Source organism: Zingiber officinale, chromosome 9A, assembly GCF_018446385.1.
Source record: "Zingiber officinale cultivar Zhangliang chromosome 9A, Zo_v1.1, whole genome shotgun sequence".
Lineage (NCBI taxonomy): Eukaryota > Viridiplantae > Streptophyta > Magnoliopsida > Zingiberales > Zingiberaceae > Zingiber > Zingiber officinale.
Window position 1 is genome coordinate 32,233,569 of NC_056002.1, and position 21,656 is coordinate 32,255,224.

A 21,656-nucleotide genomic window follows, 5' to 3' on the forward strand; every position below is an offset into this window, starting at 1 on the left:
CAGCCATAAATTGAAAAATCTACCAATCTACTCAACCAAAACCAATTCAGCAAGAATCATGGGAAATCCAACAGATGTGCAGGGATCCTTCCTCACTCTACTTGAAATAAAAGAATCTCAACCAGTGATGATCATGGAGACAGTTCAATACTTCGACGAGAACACAAGTCCTACATAGACATCACAAGTTTACCACAAGCATATCAACATCAAATATTTCAAAGTAGCATAAATCATAAATAATGCAAAAGCAAAACCAACAAGTGTTTCAAGGTAACAATGTCACCAACACAAGATTCAAAATAGCAGAACTTCTACTGGAAGTGAAATCAAAGTAGAACAAATCTTTCTTAAAGTAATAGAAGAAGTCTAAGACAGCACGAGATCTAGTTCATCCTTCTGATGAGTTCATTAATATAGTCCTCGCGGTTTCCTGCATCACCTCCTTCGACATAGTGATTCCTCTTCTTCTTCAGGCCACCCAATGGTGCTTTCAACTTGAAAGGCCACAAGAAGTTGTTGGCCTGCCTGAAATGTGGACCAACCGTCATGATCTCGTGCACAAGATCTTCAATGCACAAGATGTTACATTTGCCCAAGCCCTAAAGACCAAAGCATCTCCATCATTATAATCATCCAGAAAATTCTTAAACTTTATGCAAGACTATCTTAAATCACTTTTAATTAAGTTAACTAGAAACAAGAAACTAGATCAGAAGAACCAAACAATCTAGATTATCAATTATTATCCTATGATATACCTTCTCAATCACTGAATTATCTGTAAAAGGAATTCTCTGCTTGTTCAGCTTCCCATATCCTCTCTTGTAAATCAACTCTCGAACACTCTTCAAATTGGGATACCTAAGCCATTAAAATCCAAATCAAAAAGACAATTGCATGATTTTGGAAGGATGGAAAAAAGGCAAAAATTCAATACCCATAGGTAACATAAGGCTCAACTCTTCGCAACATGTTGATCGTAGCTTTGTTAACTTTTAGAAACACGCCATTGAATATCTACACCAGTTTTAGAATCAAAACATCAGTTTTCCATCAACTCTAACGATCAAGAACTTTATTGTAAATGTACCTGTCTCAGACGAAGGAGCTGCAAGATCTTTCGGGTCTTCGGGTGCATTGCATTTATACTATTTTTATCAATTGCAAGCAGAAAATCAACAAGTTAATCACATAAATTTCACTGTAAAACATCTTATTGCATAAAAAGTTGCTCAGACCACAGAAATGGCGCACCCTCTGATGCGGATGATGAACAAAAGCTTCGGCTCCGGACTGACATAGAATCCTCCCTTCATCCTGGCCTCTCTCTTCAAGCTGATCAGCTCCTTCTCCTACCAGGAAAAAAAAAACAGATAAAAAATCTGATCTTTACAGAAAAGATAGAAAATGCCGTACACCAATCATAGCAACGCCACAGGTTCTAGCAAAAGCACCTGAGTTTCATACTCCTTGGCGTACTGCTGAGCTCTAGAGAAGATGAGCTTCCGGTTCTCCCGAGACTTTTTCTTCTTAACCGCGAGCTCCTGCTTCTTCGCGACTGCCCATTGCTCCTCCCTCTTTCTCTTCTTCAGCACCGACTCCGGGATCACCTTCTTCGCTTCCTCCGTCGACATCTCCACCCTCTGGCGAAATCACACGCCACGACGATGGAAAAAACACAATACTTTTAACAGTGAATTGGGATCATTAGACGAAACGGAGACCAGAAAAAAAGAGAAGTTTACCTTCGTGATCTCTCCGGCGGCGAATGGACCGAGGCCAAGAAGCGGCGATGAATGAGGCGATCCAGGTCTCTTAATAGGGAGATTTAGCGTTCGGCGCTAGGGTTTGTGGAGGCGCCATGGATTCATCCAACGGCGTAAAGTGGAGGAGAGCTTGACGGATTAATATGAACCATTAGATTAATCCTAGCCCAGTCATGGTGAATTGGGTTGGGCCTTGGATGGCATGGGCATTCAAGGGCTCATCAAAGTTAAGGGAAAGTTTGAGAAAATTCTTTCAGTGTCCTTCCATAATTTAAATTTACTAAATGACAGACCTAATTTTTTCCTACTTTTAAAATTACTCTCTATCTTTTTCGACAAAGGGTAATATTGAAAACTAGAGAATGATTAAATCATGTAAGAAAATTTCAGTATTATCCATTTTACGAATTTAACTTTTATAATTTAAAAATATGTATCATATTTCCATTTATTCCTCTCCTTTCCACACAATAATTAAGTGAGTTTGCTTGCGTGCATCTTTAAAATTTCTCAATTTATTCAAAAGTTTATTATTATTATCCATTTATATTATTGAATTCAGATATGAGAATATAAATATATTAAAAATAATTGGCAAAGTATGTTAATTTTTATTTAAAATGATTGAGAGTTTTTTTAAAGTACATCAATCAATTTCTAAGTCTTATAATAAATTTTATTAAGACTTTGTAAGTTTAAAATTTTACTATTTAGAAACCTAAAGCTTATAATCATTAACCTAAAGCTTATAATGAACTTGCAACAAAAATTCTCAAGCTTTTACAAATTCCAAAACTAATTGATGAATCTAATAAATTCCAAATCATTTTAAACCAAAAATAATACTGCTATCAGCTTTATTTATATAACCATACCCTTATATCTAATTTTGATAGTATAAATTGAGTGACACATTTTTAAATGAGTAGAAGAAAATTTTGAAGACACGAGCACCCTAAACCAATGTAATTATTTAGCGGAAAGGAAGGAGAAGTGTAACAAAAAAAAAATATAAAACTTCCTTTTGGAATTATAAAAGTTGAAATGGATAATATTGAAATTTATTCACACGGTTCATTAAAATGCGGAATAAAAATAATATGTGATTTAAACATTTAAAAAATTTAGATATTCTTATTTATCTATTTAAAATTTTAATTTCAAAAATATTAAATTAATTAATTTATTTGATTAAATATATTCATATTTTTGATTAATCTCCCTTCCCTCTTCTATTAGTATATTATTCCTTTTATTTATGCTTTAAAAATAAAAGGCATGTTGTTTGGATAAATCAAAGAAAATGATAAGGAAGAAATAGAAAATAAATCAAGCATGTTGTTAAATGCCTTTATACATTATGAAAGAAAAAAAAAAATCAAGCCATGTTGTTTGGATAAATCAAAGAAAATGATAAGGAAGAAATAGAAAATAAATAATGATTTATTTGTCGCTATTTTATAGTATTTCCAAGTTTCGATATAAAAAGAACTCCAATTACCGACACAAACTGTGGAAGTTCTTCATCGATAAATCGCACAATGAATTTTTTTCATGAAATATGAAAACACTTTCTCCACTAAATTTAACTAAAAGTTTAAAACACAAGTAAAATCCTTTTTTGAGGTTTATGCGGCACACTGTCAATGTCACTAAACTAAAACAAGCTTGAAACTTACAACATTAACTACAAAAGTCCTGAACTAAGTTAAGGAAAAGTCAAACCCTTAAACTGAATAACAAAGCTTGGAGTCAATGGAAGTCAAACAAATGCAAAATGCCTGGTAGCCAGTCAACGGATGCCTGGATCAAGAATGAAAGAATTTTTTTAGATGTAAAATGATAATCGTAGGAGGATTTATATAGCCGACTCCATTTATAAGATAAATGACATGATTGTTGTTGTTAGATGCAAAACACAATCAGATTAATGCTGAAAATATAGCATCTGTCTCACTTGCCTGTAATCCATCACATATTTTGATGTCCCAATCTTCCCCAGCTGCAGAATTGTTTGCCTTCCTTTATCCTGTTCATCCATTTTGAAACATGGAAAAATTCATCCTTACAGGTTCTGAAAAATTAGTTTGTAAAGCAAGTAGATCTTAACCTCCATTGTTAGCTGAAAGTTCTTGACTGAAGTTTGAATCCTAGGTCCTGTTCTCCCAGCTCTTTCTCTGAAGTCTAGTTCATGCCTCCTAGTGAACTGAATTAAGTAAAACCGATGAGAGTTCGGATCACAAAAGGAACTTTAAGACACAATGAGGGTGAAAATTGTAGTTCTTACAGTATTGTAGAAAGGTATCCTTGAGATAAGTTGATTCACTTTGCTTCGTTTTTCCTCCCAGTCCTTCGGAAGTCCATTAATGTGTTGTATCTGCAACATTTTTGAGAATCAAATATCTTATCATCGCTGTTACCATGATCAAATTTTTGTTACCATGGCTATGTGAATCTTATCCTTCTATTTGAACTCTAAAACTAGATTACAAGTTATATTAAATTAATTTTTATGTTAATCAATAGTTTATAATGGTTAAACAATTCAGAGAAAATTTCTTTGGAGGGAAACAAAAGTAGCACTTCCCTTGAGTTCTCTTTATTTCAACAGATTCAACTTTTTTTAACTTTAGAATTTATTGATCGTCTTTGAATATGTTCATACCATATTTCTCTCATTTTGTTTCTCTTATAAGAGCTACACAAAATTGATCTAGAATATATTTCTAGTAATTCAATTGATACATTTTAGGATTTCAACAAAATACATAAGGTCCAAATGTTGAAATTTCAATTGATATTTAAAATGAAGCAACTCTGCCACTTGAGTACTAACTCGGCAACGTCCTAGGGAGCAATTCAATTGATATTTAAAAGGATTGAGAATTGATGGATTCACCTGGGTGGAATTTGAACTCTTTAGTTGCATCGATTGTGACTTTGGTATCCATGCCTGCAAACTTCTATGGTTTCCTGTTATGGTAGTAATGGTAGGAATATATCTATAACATTGCAACAATGAGATTAGAGAGGGTTAGTGAAGCAGACATGAAGATGTTTCCGAGTTCATAGATCACGTTACAGATTTAGTTTCCTTACACTACGACACCTAGAAGACGCTTAGACTTCTTTGTGGAGTCTATTCTGTTTCCCTGACATGAAAAACAAAAAAGATCACATTTTTAAAGCATCAATGAAGCATTCTGAACAGCCAAAACATTGATAAACATGAAGAACCTGATCCCATATTTGATATCTGGAACCCATGAGATTTGCTGTTATGCTACCTAAGAAGCTCTCATCTGAGTTGTAGAAAATCCCCTTGGGGTTCTGGGCTATGACAAACTCCGACCTGCCATTTCGCCTTCTGTGCCAAGCAACAGCCAATTTCCTGTCTTGTCGTCCATGACCTTCCTGCAATATTGTGTCAAGAGGGACTTGTAAAGAGTTGATGTGACATATCAGCAGATTGACCTCTTAAGAAGAGAACTAATCAATTGAAATCCATTTGATATATGAATTGGCATCTCTTGTTTTCTACACTGCATTCATGCTAAATCGAAACAAAGTATGTAAGTATGCACTTCACAATATTGAAAAGAAAATGTCTTCCGACTCTGTAAAATTGCATTTGGGGATTGACATCAACCATCTTTGTATAATGTATGCTGGTGTAACGTTAACAAAGTCAACTCCTATAGAGTTGATGTGCCAATTACATGAGATTGAAGAAGAAGAAGCAGAGCGGAAGCAAAAGGAAGGTCTTTCAAGAAGCTTAGGGTTGACAGCGCAAAAAAACTCTAGGTCTATTGGGGAACAATGAATTGTGTCAAGATGATGTCATAAACCCTTGGGACCAACCCTATATATAATGTATATCTATTATCAACCCATAGATGATAATAAATGCGGGACTATAAGTTCTACACATACAAGGTCTACATCCAACAACTAAAACCCAAAAAGTCTAAGTTAGATCACATGAATGGGTTTGGTTTGTACTCATATGCACAACTAACAATTAAGTCCACGAATTAGAGATAATAACCAACAATCTCCCACTTGGGCTACTTGTGAGTTGTATATGAAATACAAGTAAAACTTTAATTGATATCAAACTTTATAGGTACAGAATATCCCTATAAACAATCTAATCCATTAGCATCATTGGTATAGGACTAAAGAGGTCATAGCTATTGTATATGATCGTAACAAGTCTGAATAGAAATCACAATACCAATGTCATTAATGACATAGATCAAGTTGTAGATGTGTAGAGTGAAAATTATATGAAATGTGACCAGTACATATCAATTTTCAACTGGTCCTAAGATGACTTCAAAAGAGGTTAGATCATATTTATAAAATACTTTATGCTAAACTGTAATAGCAAATCATGATCAACTTTATAATTCTAAAAAGAATCTGTATCATATTTATAAACACTAAATGCTAAACAGCAGTAAATGATGATATCATAGTCAAAGTGTCAAACAAACATAAATTCTCATTAATGTTTTGAACTTTAAATACGTACAATAATCAAACAAATATTTGTCTTTATTAATCAACATAGGGCAATAAAATAAATACAGACTCCTACTAAATGAGTTCATCTTCCATAAGAAGGACTCGTATATCCACAATATACGCATGAAACATCTTAGACACCAAGTCTTTGGTGAATGGATCGACCAACATAGAATCTGTGCTGATGTGTTGTAGCATGATCTGACAACTCTGAACTCTTTCTTTAACTGCTAGAAACTTGATGTCGATGCGCTTAGACTTCGACGAACTATGGTTGTTCTTGACATAAAGTTCTGTAGCTTTATTATAGATCCTCAGTGGCCTGTCAATGCCATCGACAATCTGCAATAATGTGATAAAGTTTCGCAGCCAAGTCTAGTGATTGGATGTTTCATAGCATGCTACCAACTCTGCCTCCATAGTAAAATTGGCTACTAGCGTCTGTTTTACGCTCTTCCAAGATATAACCCCTCTAGCAAGCATGAAGATATAGCTCGAAGTGGACCTCCAGTTATCCAAGCATTTGGCAAAATCGGAGTCTGAATATCCAATCACCTCCAGGTGATTTAATCTGCGCATATGTCCTTTAGTTCTTTGCAAATACCGCATCACTCTCTTTATCACTTTCTATTGTGATTGCCCTGGGTTACTAACATATCTACCTTAAATCTCCACTATAAATGTTATATCTTGTCGAGTACAAACTTGTGCATACATGAGACTTCTCACGCATATGTAGGGGTATAAATGAACTAATCCGCTCATGAGCTATTCGAAACTTAATTCGATTAAAGCTCGTTTGAGCTCGTTTAATGAGGCTCGTTAAGATAAACAAACCAAGCTCAAGCTTCACAATATTCGGCTCGTTAGCTTGTGAACATGCTCGTTAAGCTCATAAATCAACTTTTAAATAAAAAAATAATAGTTTTGATATTGAATTTATAGATTTTACACTTTACTTATAAAACATATATATAAATATATTAAATTTATTTATTAGAATAAAATTATAAATTTTAATAAGAATATTATAATTTTCTCTAAATATATAATTTAGTTTTTAATAAATATTTAAATTTATAATTATTAAACTCGTTTAGGCTCGATAAAAGCTCAAATAAGCTCGTGAGCCATGAATATATTCGTTAAATAAAGCTCGAGCTCGACTCGATTATAAACGAGTCAAACTCAAACATTCAAGAGTTCGACTAGTCTCGATTACACCCCTACGCATATGGGGATTGTTCCATCTCCTTTATTTCAAGTTCAAGCCATGGACATTACTGCAAGTTGAATTTGTCACCTTTTGACATAGGTGTGTCACCAAGTGTACAGTTCTGCATACCATACCTTACAAACATCTTTTCAATATACGCTTGTTATAAAAGCCCAAGAATGCCTCTTGAATGATCAAGATAGATCTGTATGCCTAAAACAAAAAATGTTTCACCAAGATCTTTCATTTCAAAATTACCAGATAGAAATGACTTGATTTGATGCAGCAAACCCTTATTATTGCTCGTAAGCAATATATCATCCACATACAAAACAAGTATAATAAACTTGCCCCACTAAACTTGACATATATACATTGATCAACAGGGTTCTCTTTAAAACCATATGAGGTAACCACCTGATCAAATTTTCGATACCATTGATGAGACGTCTGTTCAAACCAGTGTTTTAAATCGCATAGCGTTGGTTCATAGCGTTTTTGTCTTGTCATCACATAGCGTAAATAGCAAAGTGTATAGCGCAAGCTTTTCGTGCAAGTCAATGTTTAAATTTTAAAAAAATAAAATATACTTATATAAGTAAAATAAAAATAACATAACCTAAAATTAATCATAATAATTCATTACATGTCAAAATATCTCATAACAACAATTTAAAAAGTCTTATAATTAAAACAACATAACCTAAAAATAATCAGTATCATCCAATTCTATATCACTATCATCATCAATAGTATCTATAGTTGGAAAATTTCCACTATCAAAAGTTGTTGGAATTACTCCTCCATAATTTTCAGCATCAAGATGATTATCTTCCACATCTACAAGACTCAACTTTGCTTGTTTGTCTTTGCTTCCAACTATTATATAAGAGATACGACATTTAAGAATCAATTATAGGTGAAGTAGATATAAATAAATAATTTGCATATGCTTAGTGCTTACTTGAATTTTCAACAACTCTTTTTTTTGAATTCGTAGGAGGAACTTTAACTGTATTCTCAACATCTTCGATTCGCTTATCTGAGTCGAAAAGACTTTCAAAGGTAGCTGACGACACACTCACAATAGGATCACTTTCAAATAATTCATCATCTTCAAGCCATTTAGTAGTTACGAGGAGAACTAGACCTTCTTTCTCAGTTATCCAATCATCATCCGAATTAATTTCATCAACTACAATGGGATCAATCTTGTCTCTCCTCCTAATGCTTCTCTCCCTAAGCTTGAAGTTATATTTCACAAACACCAACACATTCAACTTTGCATGTTCAAGCCTATTTCTCTTTTTTGTATGAATCTAATATTACAAAGAAGAAAACATATATATAAAAATTAAAAATAAACAATGATATGAAAATTATAAAACAATTAAAATTCAAGTAAAGTTAGAAACTTAGAATACTCACCGATTCAAAAGTGCTCCAATTTCTTTCACATCCCGAAGCACTACAAGTGAGACCAAGCACTCGAATTGCAAATGTAGTAAGCTCGGGTGTCTTACTTCCAAAACGTTCCCACCACGAGGCTAATAAATAATAACATTAAAAAAATTACAAGAATGTATATAATTTTAAAATATGAATGCTAGTATAATTTTACAAGAGCGGTTACAAGAAGAAAATTTTACCCGGAGTTCGCAACATTCTTGTTCGTTTTGCTATTGGAGTTCCAAATTCTCCTTCAGCTTTATTATACAAGCCCAATTGGATGTCTGCTTTAAGACGATCATCAGAAGACAACATCCTATCCATGCAAGTATACAATCCATCTCTAACTTCATCACAATCAGAAAATCTTTCTTCATAACGCAATTGCGGGTTCAAATAGTACCCAGTCGCGTGTAGAGGATGATGAAGTTGTGGAGCCCATCGTGAATCAATTTTTTTCCAAATGGGCTTGTATTTTCTGTCAACTCCCCCACAATTAAATTTTATTATCTCTTTTGCCTTATCCATAAGTTGATAAATATATCCCATGGTCGATCTCTCCTCCGAATCAACTTCCCTTAACACACTTACAAGAGGAACAACACTCTTAACACAAAATGCAACATGTGGCCAAAAGTTGGGATCATTAATAACAAAATTCTTTTCACGACCTTCCCCTAAGTTCTTTGAGATAGTGGTAAACTAACCCAATCTTCGGAAGCAAACATTTGTTCAAGTGGCCTTTTAACCTTATACATACTCTGAAGAGTGAGAAATGAAGTAGCAAAGCGAGTAACAGCGGGACGAAGAATTTCTTTACAGTTTGTATACTTTCTCATCAAAGAAAGTATAGTCCCATGACCATAAAGGAACTTCACAACCATCTTAGCTTGCTCAATTGTGTCAGAAAAAATCTTCAACTTTGCAATATCCTCCAACATTAGATCAATGCAATGCGCCACACAAGGTGTCCACCAAATTCTTTGCCTAGTCTCCATAATTTTTTCCCCCGCCTTAATGCAATTCGAAGCATTATCCGTGACAATTTGAATTACATTTTCCTCTCCCACCTCATCAACAACATCATCAAGATATTTAAAGATCAATTCCCCAATTTTAATAGAAGCTGATGCATCAATAGATTTCAAAAAGAAAGTGTCGGCGGAATTATTTACTAAAAAATTGATCAAACTTCTATTCTTTCCATTCGTCCAACCATCGGACATAATAGTGCATCTATATTTTTTCCATGCTTTTTTATGCTCCTCATATATTAGGTTGATGCCATCAACCTCAGCTTTAAGTATCCAAGTTCTTAACTCATGCATTAAAGGAGGCTTGAACCCTCTTCCATATTCCGCAATGCCCTCAACCATAGGCAACCAATAAGGATCATTCACAACATTAAACGGAAGTGCGGCAGAGTAAATAAAACAACCAACTCTACGCTTCACATCAACCAGTAAATCTTTTTTTATGTCGAATTTAGGGTTGTTTGTCGAGGTTCAGAACTAACAAATCCATGAAGGGTACCTTTACCTTTTGATTCACCACTACCAGAACATCCAATTGAATTTCCCCCTACACTTCTAATTTTTGATGATTGCGTACTCATACTCTGGGGACCTTCACCAATCTCTCGTAACAATTAGGTTTGTTTGCTTTTAGATGCTCTAATTTTGTCAAGTGATTCTCTAATTTCTTTCTTAATATCATCCAGAACACTAACACAAGGTGAACCCCTTTATGAGTTTGAGCTAAATGTTCCTTCAAGCGAGTAATCCTTCTATTCGATATATGATGATAAAATTTGCACCGAACAGATTTTCCCCCTTCATTTTGATAACAATACTTCCAACCAATATCTTTTTTATCTTTTTTGACAAATTCGTAGACATTGCAAATTCTAACCAGACAATCAAAATCCTAGAAAAACAAAAGGAAAAAATCAGAACAAATAATTAATTAATTAGAAAAAAATGGGAATCAATCAAGGCATCTAGAAGATCGATCATTGGATCGATCCAAGGAATTGGATCGATCCTGTGATCGATCGAGGTCCTTTCTGTTCGAACAGAAAGGGTTTGGATCGATCACTGGATCGATCCAGATCCTTTCTATTCGAACAGAAAGGATCTGGATCGATCACTCGATTGATCCAGATACCTGACTCGTGAAATCTTTGCTCCTTTGAGAAAAAAATATGAAAAAACGAAGAAAACGAAAGGAAGGTGAAAAGCTTACCTCCAATCGTTGTCCCTCGCCGCCACTCACAGGTCACTACTCGTCGCTCGCCTTGTCGCCCGCCGATCACAGGTCACTGCTCGCCACCGCTCACAGGTCTTTGCTCGCCGCTCGCCGATCGTCGCTTGTCGCCTCTGCCCTACCTCGACGATAACAATTCGACGCCTTTGCCCTACCTATTGTGTAAGCAATTTGCAATTATAGCGTCCGCTATGGGCCGCTAAGTCATGATAGCGCACACTATGTGCATTATCTACGTTTTTGTCCCAAACAACGTGAGCTATTCGAGACAATCGCTAATCAGCGAACGCTACAGAGCGTTAGCTAATCGTAGCGCGCTATTCGCCGCTATTGAAAACCCTGGTTCAAACTATAAATGAACTTCTTTAATCTAGATATTAGGTGCTTTGAGTCCTTAGACTCAAAGTTCTCTGGTTGCACCATATATATAGATTCCTCTATATCTCTATTTAGGAATGCAGTCTTTACGTCTATTTGATATAGTTTCAAATCATAATGAGCTACAAGTGTCATGATTACCCTAAGGGAGTCTTTCATCGACACAGGTAAGAAAGTCTCCTTGTAATCAATGTCTTCTCTTTAAGTGAATTCCTTAGCAACAAGACGAGCCTTATATTTTTCGACATTGCCCTTTGAATTTCACTTGATTTTAAATATCCATTACAACCAACAGGCTCTTACCTTCAGGCAATTGACAAATTCTCAAACGTCATTGTCTGTCATATACTTCAACTCTTCTTGCATAACATTAATCCACCTTTCAGGGTTAAAGCATTGTTTGACTTCTTAGAAAAATATAAGATTACTTTCCAACCGTATGTCAAAATCATGCTCTTGGAGATAAACATAATCACGAGAATACATGATTCTCCGTTCCCTTGTGCATCTCCTTAAAGACACTTGTGTTTGAGGTGGTTAAATTACTTGCTCATCAATATGAGGCAATATTTCAATTTCAGTGGCAGACTCTTCTAATTGCATTAGAGATGTCATGAGAATATTTTAATTCACTACACTCACTAAATGTGTAATACCCATAATGTATGGTATGGTAACCACACCACTACTTCGCACTAATAGTGACCACAAGAGGATTGCTAATGCATTCCTCAAAAGATACTTTCTTGACCTTATCACTTCTACTATCTTCAATGAACTTGACATTTCCCGTTTCGAAGAAAGATCTATTAGAGGAATCATAAAATTTATACCCTCTTGACTTCTCAGAATAACCTACAAAATTGCAGCTAACTGTTCTTAAGTCCAGTTTCCTTTTTATTAGACCTATAAGGCCTAGCTTCAGCTGGACAACCCCAAACGTGTAAATGTCTAATGCTAAGCTTTCTATCCGCTCACATCTCGAATGGAGTTTTAGTTATTACCTTACTAGGTACTCTATTGAGTATATAAACTGCAGTCTTAAGTACTTCATCCTACAAAGACTCAGGTAGAGAAGTGAAAGTCATCATACCTTTTAGGATTCGATTGTGACACTCAGCAACACCATTCTGACTAAATGTACCAGGCATGGTATATTGAGACACAATCCCACACTCAGCAATGTAGTTAGCAAAAGGCCCTGAACGTTATTCACCTGATCCATCATATCGGCTGTAATATTCACCTCCACGGTCGGATCAAGCAAATTTAATTTTCTTATCTAGTTGAAGTTCAACTTTGGCTTTGAAAATTTTAAACATGTCCAAAGATTGTAATTTCTCATGAATAAGATACAAATAGTTAAATCTAGAATAGTCGTTTATGAAGCTAATACAATATGTGTGTCTATTCTAAGATGTCTTAGGGAATGATTCACAAATGTCTGTATATAGTAGCTCCAAAACGTCACTACAACGGCTAGCGCCCTTGTTCCTTTTGTTAGTGGTATTCCCCTTAACACACTCTATGTAGACATCAAAGTCTAACATGTCAAAGGAATCAAGAATTCCATGTAACATTAATCTTTCTAGACGTTGTTTAGATATATGCTCTAAATGCCTATGCCACAATATGGAAGAATCTCGTCAAAGAATTTGTTTTTCGTACCTATACTATGCATTATTATGTTGTCAATCGTAGGAGTAAAGATATTCAATTTATAAAACTTGTCAACCAAGGAACCATTGTCAACCAATACTGAATTAAAAAAAATACTGAAAATTCCATTTCTAAATAACAAAAATAACCTGACTTGTCCAAACAAAAAATTGAAATTAAATTCCGTCGAAACACGATACAATAAATGTATTTTCTAAATCCAGAAAGACATTGGTTCCTAAACAAAGCCTAAAAACATGAATCGACTCGACTTTAGCCTTCTTTCGATTTCCTGTATAGATGTATCTTTCACCATCAAGCGGAAGTTGGCTCCTGAGACAACCCTGCATAGTGACACTTATATGAATAGTAGAATCGATATCTATTCACCAGGTGTCAGTGAATACAATAACTAAATTGACTTCCAAACTAACAAAGTTGAGAAGTTTACCCTTCTTTACACGCCAGTTGGTGTACTTAAAGTAGTCTTTCTTCATATGACCTTTCTTCTTACAAAAGAAACAAGTGGATTCCTTATTCTACTTTTTGTGCTCCTTATGACTATTGCATCTAGAATCTGTAGTTTATTTTCCTTTTCCTTTATTATTAATCTTTTTTCGCTTCTTGCTTACATTTTAAGAACCAGATGCTAAGTGGGCATTCTCATATGTCTCAATCTTTAGTCTCCCCTCCTCTTGCACGCACTGAGCAATGAGCTCATTTAATGTCCACTTTTCTTTTTGAGTATTATACGATATCTTAGAAGGAGTGAACCGTACAGGCAGAGACATCAAGATGAAATGCACTAACATACCACATATCGAGTTTTAGTGCTTTCAGACTTGTCGCTATATTGGATATATCCATAATGTACTCTCTTATATTTCCTTTACCACTGTACCGCATGGTTATCAACTTTGTAAGAAGTGTGGTAATCTCAACCTTTTCATTTCAGGTGAATCAGTCTGCCAATTGGTCCAAGAAACTCCTAACATCTCCTCCCTCTGTTATTGAGTCATTTATTGGTGCTGATATAGAAAGTCTCATGATACTCAGACACATTCAATTGGATTTCTCCCACAACTAAAATTCAGCCCTCTGCTCTATCAGAGATGCGGGACGATCATTCCTTAATGCATAGTCTAAGTTCATGTAGCCCAAGACTATGATCACATATTCTTTCCATTCAATAAAATTCGAACCAGTTAATATTGATTTTTATTAATACTGGTAGTTACAGATTGTACTAAATTAAAGAGAAAAATTTATTTAAGTTCACGATTTAATTAAAGTCATGAACATTTATAATATAAAATTATGCAAATAAAATAAAATTTTAAATGCACATAAATGAACTCTTTATGAGATACTAAGTACAACATAATGTGTATTCCTTTGGGTCGACGCATTATTTGTTAGTAATACTCTCTTATATAACTCAAACTTTAATTAGCCACACAATGTGTCTTCTTTTGGGTCAATCCATTGTGCGCATAATATGAAACTTTATATAAGTTATATTTTGGTCCATAGCTCATAACAACCTTAATCAGCCACATAATATATCTTCCTTTGAGCCGATATATTTTGTACATGATCTAAAAAAATAATATTTTATTCTATAGTTGTAAGCTACCTTGACCATATATCTGGCATAAAAGTATGATTCCTTTGGATCAATTTCTCTTAGCATAAATATACGTCTACCAACGTAAAAATAGACTAAATCTACCTAAAGTGTCTTCCTTTGTACCAAGACAATAGTTCAATTTAGTAACACGTTGTATAGATAAACTCAAGAAAACCCTAGAAACTTTATTCAAACAGGAAACAACACAAACTTAGGCTTATTAATCGATTGATACATTATAGTAATCGATTGGTATGATCCAATCGATTATCCCAATCAATTTGAAAACCTACTGTATGCGACTATATTATTATATATAGAATCATTCCTTAAGAAGCTAAAGCTTCCCTAACTTCTATAATTTAATCATTATTTAATACTAATTAATCCATTTTTATATGAATCATTAATTCATATCAATTAATAGCATTTTCACCTTAATCGATTAGGATTTGCATGTAGAGCATATTATATATATATATATATATATATATATATATATATATATATAATTCATTTCATGCACTATTTCGCGTAGAAACCGTGCAAATCGATTACAAATGTTTTAATCAATTATAATTGTATTCTAATCGACTAGAATCAATTTTAATCAATTACTAAATGCTTTAATCGACTGGTAATAGTCCTTGTCACAAAATTAAGGTTGTTAATCGATTGTCCTAATCAATTGATGAAATCAATCGATTAAGTTGATCGATTTATCGCGATTTTAGCTATTAATCGATTGACACAATCGATTGGTAGCATTGAATCGATTGACCTAATCGATTAAAATTGATCTTGCATTCGATTCGTGGTCCCAATCGATTACCAAACCAACGGAATCAATTAGGGCCAACTGGTCGATTGAGTCAATCGATTCTAGATGATTCTGTTCGCAATTTTAGGCTTGGTAATCGATTGGCCGACCAAGCCAATGGATTAAGCCATCGCAATTTGACCTAAAATTAGATCAAACACAGTAGTTTTCAACGAAGAAGTGGTGGTTTGCTCGCTGTTCTTAATGTTCTTCACGAAAACGCAAAAAGCCCAAAAACCCAAGCCTTTCATAGGATTTTTTCTTACAGTAAATCGATGATCAAATTGCTAAAACAAAAGATCTATGAAAAACCTTAACTTTAATCCATGAAATTTGAAGAAATAGAATCGTGGCTCTTATACCAATTGATAGAACTTATAAAACCTAAGTCGCATGGATTCTAAGAACCTTATAAGAATTCACATATATGAAATACAAGAACATATGAGCATGGATCTAGTTTCAACAATTAATCATGGTAGAACAACATAAAGAATAACCAAAGACAAAGGAACATGATTGAAGAGACATCCTTGTTCTTTTGTGTCGTCCAAAAAATAAACCCTGAGGAAGAAGAAGCAATGCAAAAGCAAAAGGAAGGTCTTCCAAGGGGCTTAGGATTGACAATGCCAAAAAACTCTAGGTCTAATGGAAAACCATGAGTTGTGTCAAGATAATGCCCTAAATCCTTGGGGATCAATCCTATATATAGTGGGCATAGATGCGAGACTATAAGTTCTACATATACAAGGTCTACATCCAACAACCGAAACCCAAAAAGCCTAAGTTAGATCATATTAATGGGTTCGATTTAGAGCAACTGCATTGGAGAATTCATAAGATGTTATAACATTTATAGGGCATTAAAATCAATGCAAGAATTGTTATAACGTGCATGGGACCCATAAAAACATTGAACGCATTCAATGTGTTTTTTTACATATTTTTAATCAATGTCCGTTTGTGGCCCCGCCCCCCACATAGGTAAAACCTGTTATTATATATATATATATATATATATATATATATATATATATATATATTCTATTAAAAAAATTAAAATTTAAAAATTTTTAAAAAATCTTTTAAACGAATAGTTTTTAATCAACGAATAGTTTTGATTTTCAACATCTTTTTCAACGGATAGTTTTAAAAAAAATCTTTCAAACAGATAGTTTTTAATCAACGTATAGTTTAAATTTTTCAACGACTTTTTCAACTACTTTTTCAATGGATAGTTTTAAAAAAAAACAAAATTTCATCTATAAATACTCATCACCTTATTTCAATCTTTCAACACCTAAGTCCCTCTAAAAAATCTTCTCTTATTTTCCTCCGAAATAAATGAAAATAACCGAGATTTTTTTAAAAAATTTTGTGAATTACCAAAAATTGCCGGAAAAAAATCCTTCTTCCCAAAATTCACAAATTACATGAAATTACCCATATTTTCCATATCCACCAAATTATCCACATAATCCATACCCACCAAATCCATATGATTCATATCTACCAAATTATCCATATAATTCATATCCACAAAATTATCCATCTATTCCATATGCAACCAGTATGTCTTTTACATTTCCGACGGAAAATGAACCGTTTACTCAAACTTTTGTTCCCAAGACTCAACTGTCTGACCGTGAATCCCCAATTGAACTCGCAAATTTGGAGAAGGTAAATTTTGACGTCGCAGGTAGAAGAAAGCGATCAAGGTAAGGTTGAAGACAAGGTTTTAGCAAGATCGTTTGTTACTATCAGTGATGATCCAATCATCGACAATGATCAGAAGGTGGATGTTTTTTTGGGGACGTATTGCAAGCCACTACAATGAGAATCGTCCTTCAGGTGCACCCAATAGAATTGTTAGTGCTATATGATCGCACTGGCACAATACCATACAAAAAAAGGTATATCGTTTCAACGCAAATTATAATAGTGTTTATAGTAAATATCGTAGCGGCCACAATGATAAGGACATATTGCGGCTTGCGTATGAAAAATATCGCAAGGAAAATAACGACATTGCATTTAATCTTAAGTATGTATGGAGAACCATAAAAGACCGTCCAATATTTACTCCACAGTCCGTTATGGAGAATCATAACGACATTGGCACGAAGGCAAGGACCTCGGAGTCGGGGGCAAGCAACACCTCATCTAACCAAGATGCGAGTCTACATGTAGACCTAAATGAAGAAGAAACTCGTCCAATGGGTCAAAAGGCAGGAAAAAGAAAGGGAAAAGGCAAAATGAAATAAGACATTGAAGGTATGACAACAAATTTGGACTTTACTGAGTATACAAGCATAAAATTGACTGAAGTTGAAATGAAAAAAAAAAAATAACTCAAAGTTGAGGAGATGAAAGCAGATGCTACCGAGATGAAAGCAAAAGCTGCCTTATCCAAAGTTCAATTAAAGAATACGTAATCCTTTCGAAGGACACTTCGCAAATGATAGAGGAACAATTAATCATCCACGAACATCTATGTCAAGAGATTAAGGGGAGATGGAATATGTAATTTTCATTTATTATAATGTTCAATTATTGTACTTTTCAATTAATATAATTTTTTATTATTGTAATTTTCAATTAATGTATTTTTTTATTATTGTACTTTTCAATTAATGTAACTTTCAATTATTGTACTCCTCACTTAATCTAATTTTCGATTATTGCAATTTTTAATGAAACAAATATTTTATTCAGAAATAAGAAATTAATTAATTAATTAATAAGAATCATTCTATTAATATAACCGTTGGAATATATGTACAATTAATATACAATTCAATTAATAGAAAGTAATAGTTGGAATATATCCGTTGACAAGAAAAAAATAAATAGACATCTTGTGCTCTACAATTCTTATTCTAAACATAGACTTGAATTAGTTTCCTCCAAAATGTCTCAATATTCAAGTAGCACCAACTCTAACTCAACAAATGAAAACGAAGTCCAAGTTGAAGTTGATGACTAAGGTTATGATCTGGGGAATGAGCTAATGTCATTGATACTTCAATAAAGTCGATAAATAGTTGAAGCATATCAAAGTAATAACGAGATGTGACAAAGAAGAAGGTTCATCCAAAGAAATCGTGAAGCCGGACATGCAAGGCTCTTCAATGATTATTTCTCCACAAACTCGATGAATCTAGATCAAATATTTCAAAGACGGTTTCGCATGTGAAGGGATTTATTTTATTGCATAATTAATGCACTTGAGAGTCATTCTTCGTATTTTCAGCAGAGGGACGATGCTGCGAGAAGAAAAGGCCTGTCACCACTACAAAAATGCACAGTTGCGATTCGCCAATTGTCTTATGGAGTCCAAGCTGACCATCTTGATGAGTACCTATACATGGGTGAATCAACCGCTATCAAGTGTCTATTCAAGTTTTGCGATTATGTGGTTGAACTATTTAGTGATCGATACTTGAAAAGGTCGAATGTTGATGATATTCAATGTCTTTTTCAAATGCATAATGAGAGGTACGACTTCTGAATGTTGGGCAGCCTTAATTATATGCATTGGGAATGAAAAAATTGTCTAGTTGCTTGGAAAGGCCAGTTTACAAGAGGTTATGGATCACCAACAATCGTGCTTGAAGCGGTCGCATCTTAAGACTTGTGGATATGACATACATTCTTTGGTGTCGCAGCTTCACGTAATGATATTAATGTGTTGTATGAATCTCCCATATTTAATAACGTCTTGTAAGGAAATGCCTCGAAGATTAATTTCATGGTCAACGAGACTCCATATACAAAGGGATATTATCTAACAGATGGAATATATCTGGAATGAGCTACTTTCGTAAAGACTTTTCCTTGCCCGGAAGATCCCAAGAGGAGGTTGTTTAAGTAAAGGCAAGGCTACAAGAAAAGATGTTGAACGAGCATTTGGAGTGCTCCAAGCTCGATAGGCAATTGTCAGAGGTCCAGCTCGTTATTAGTATAGAAAAAGTTAAAACATATTATATTAGCATGTCTTATTTTACACAACATGATTGTTGAAGATGAGGAAAATCAGGTGACAAATTGGTACAACAATGAAAGTGATAAACCCTGCACAATCCGTCCAGGGTTCAAATCGAGAATTTCATAACTATCTACGGATAAATTCCAAACTAAGTGACAGTTATGTGCATCACCAACTTCGTGCAGACTTAGTTGAACATATTTGGTCATAATACAAGAACAATCCTTGAAAATGTTGTATTTTAAGTTTATACAAGTGTAATTTTTTTTATATGTTATATATTTCTTCATTTCAAATTTATAATAATATTTTAATTTTAAATAAATACATGTTAATTTTACATAAATAATATATTTAAAAATAATATTATTATTTATTTTAAACAATAATCATTTAATATTATTATTTATTTTAATGTTAAATAAATATAATTTAATTTTATGTAAATAATATATTTAAAAATAATATTATTATTTATTTTAAATAATAATTATTTAAATTATGTAAATACAATTGAAATTGTAATAAAAATAAAGATGAATGGACAGTGGGGTCTATTAATAATAACTAATAAGTGTTAATGTTAAAATAATGTGAAAGAATGAATGTATTAATATAATTTATATATAACATGGGACTCTCACACTTTGATCAGGTGAGGGGTGTTAGAGATAATAACGAACATGTTTCTTTGATTTCACGCAAAGCTTCCTTTTTTTTCAATGAAGAATGTCGAGCGGAATCAAAGCAACCACGGAAGGAAAAAAACTTGCGTGATTGAAGCACTCACATTGGTGTACAGTGTGTAGAGAGCCAACCCCTTACTCCCTTGCGGCTTCTCTTTGGCAATCACACAAGTGCATCGCCCAACATCGACAGGCAGAGGCCTATACAACAACGACCTACACGAGAACTTCAATTTGAGCCCGATCCCCCCTCGACAAATCCACACTGATCTCTCCTATAAGAACCGTAAATCCGATACATACCTGTTGGGTAGCGTCGCCCAGGAGGACGCCGGCGCAGACTCGGAGTCGGAGAACTGGTCCCAGACGTCGGAGGATGATGAGGCGGCGAGCGGCTCCCAGGAACGCGAAGAAGGATCGCCCAGACTCATGCAGATCTGTATCGAGGGCTTGAGGGCGGCGGGAGGTTTGACGTCGACCGGCTTCTTGCCGTTGCAGACGGTGAGGCAGACGACGGGGGCGAGGTTCTCCTTGTTGTGAGCGGAGGCCGGCGAGTGGAGGGTGGGGAGGGAGGATGGGGAGGAGGACGAGTTGTGGCGGTGGGAGGGGAGCAAGGGCTTCCTTGGGGCAGCCATGGATGGATTAGACGACGGAGGACGAGGAAGAAGAGAAGGGAGAGCACAAAAAGGTTAGATTTTTGGAGTTCAAAATTTGAATTGGAGAGGACGAATGGCAGGAACATTTATTTTAGTCTCGGGGAATGTGATTTTTTTTTGAAAAAAAGGGGTAAATTAAATGGATAAATTGTCTAAACTTCCTGCATAGAAACATTTATTTTAGTCAGAAAATATTTATTTTCACTACCGGCATTTAACATTTCTTTATTTCAATCCTTATTTTTTTATTAAAAAAATCTAAAATAATATATAATTTTTTAAAAATGAAGTATCATTTAACTAAAATTTAATATATTTTTTAATTAATTGAACTCTGGTGGCCGTTAAAAAAATTCCGTGAGATCAAGCTGATCATTTCAAGACTAACTGTGTTTATCATTTTTTTAATCAATTGAGCTACTCCGATTGATTGAAGATCGATCAACAATCAATCAATTTGTGTGAAGAAATATAAGGTATAAAAAGTCTAAAACAAAATATAATTTATTCTAAATTTAATCTCATTTAACTATAATCGAGTATATTTTATTGATTAGAAATCAATCGACAATTGATCTATTTGTCGTGAGGAAAGAGAAGGTATAATAAT

General features: G+C 34.1%; 2 protein-coding genes across 2 annotated transcripts; both read right to left on the reverse strand.

The window, feature by feature from the left end:
• Positions 1-203: 203 nt before the first annotated feature.
• LOC122021431 (60S ribosomal protein L7-2-like) lies at positions 204-1,901 on the reverse strand. Its single transcript, XM_042579551.1, has 7 exons — positions 1,749-1,901; positions 1,458-1,646; positions 1,258-1,355; positions 1,094-1,151; positions 941-1,020; positions 762-864; positions 204-602 (listed from the first exon to the last, which is right to left on the reverse strand). Exons 2-7 carry the CDS (start codon positions 1,635-1,637, stop codon positions 387-389), a joined length of 735 nt encoding a protein of 244 aa, XP_042435485.1. The 5' UTR covers positions 1,638-1,646; positions 1,749-1,901; the 3' UTR covers positions 204-386.
• A 1,438-nt stretch (positions 1,902-3,339) lies between these two features.
• On the reverse strand, positions 3,340-21,101 carry LOC122020587 (tubby-like protein 4). The gene is made up of 9 exons (XM_042578571.1): positions 20,694-21,101; positions 20,495-20,606; positions 5,007-5,183; positions 4,869-4,921; positions 4,669-4,771; positions 4,057-4,146; positions 3,880-3,975; positions 3,731-3,798; positions 3,340-3,572 (listed from the first exon to the last, which is right to left on the reverse strand). The coding sequence occupies exons 1-9, from the start codon at positions 21,023-21,025 to the stop codon at positions 3,497-3,499; spliced, it is 1,107 nt and encodes a 368-aa protein (XP_042434505.1). The 5' UTR covers positions 21,026-21,101; the 3' UTR covers positions 3,340-3,496.
• Positions 21,102-21,656: the final 555 nt, after the last annotated feature.

Bases quoted from the DNA above. Each gene is read 5' to 3' on its own strand.
- LOC122020587 (XM_042578571.1), bottom strand. From the start codon at position 21,025: ATGGCTGCCCCAAGGAAGCCCTTGCTCCCCTCCCACCGCCACAACTCG. The intron at 4,772-4,868 runs GTAAGGAAACTA...GCAATGTTATAG, and splicing joins CGTCTTCTAGGTGTCGTAGT to ATATATTCCTACCATTACTA. The intron at 3,799-3,879 runs GTTAAGATCTAC...ATGGATGAACAG, and splicing joins ACTTTCAGCTAACAATGGAG to GATAAAGGAAGGCAAACAAT.
- LOC122021431 (XM_042579551.1), bottom strand. From the start codon at position 1,637: ATGTCGACGGAGGAAGCGAAGAAGGTGATCCCGGAGTCGGTGCTGAAG. The intron at 1,356-1,457 runs GTGCTTTTGCTA...TTTTCCTGGTAG, and splicing joins CCAAGGAGTATGAAACTCAG to GAGAAGGAGCTGATCAGCTT. The intron at 603-761 runs GTATATCATAGG...TTTGGTCTTTAG, and splicing joins ATAATTCAGTGATTGAGAAG to GGCTTGGGCAAATGTAACAT.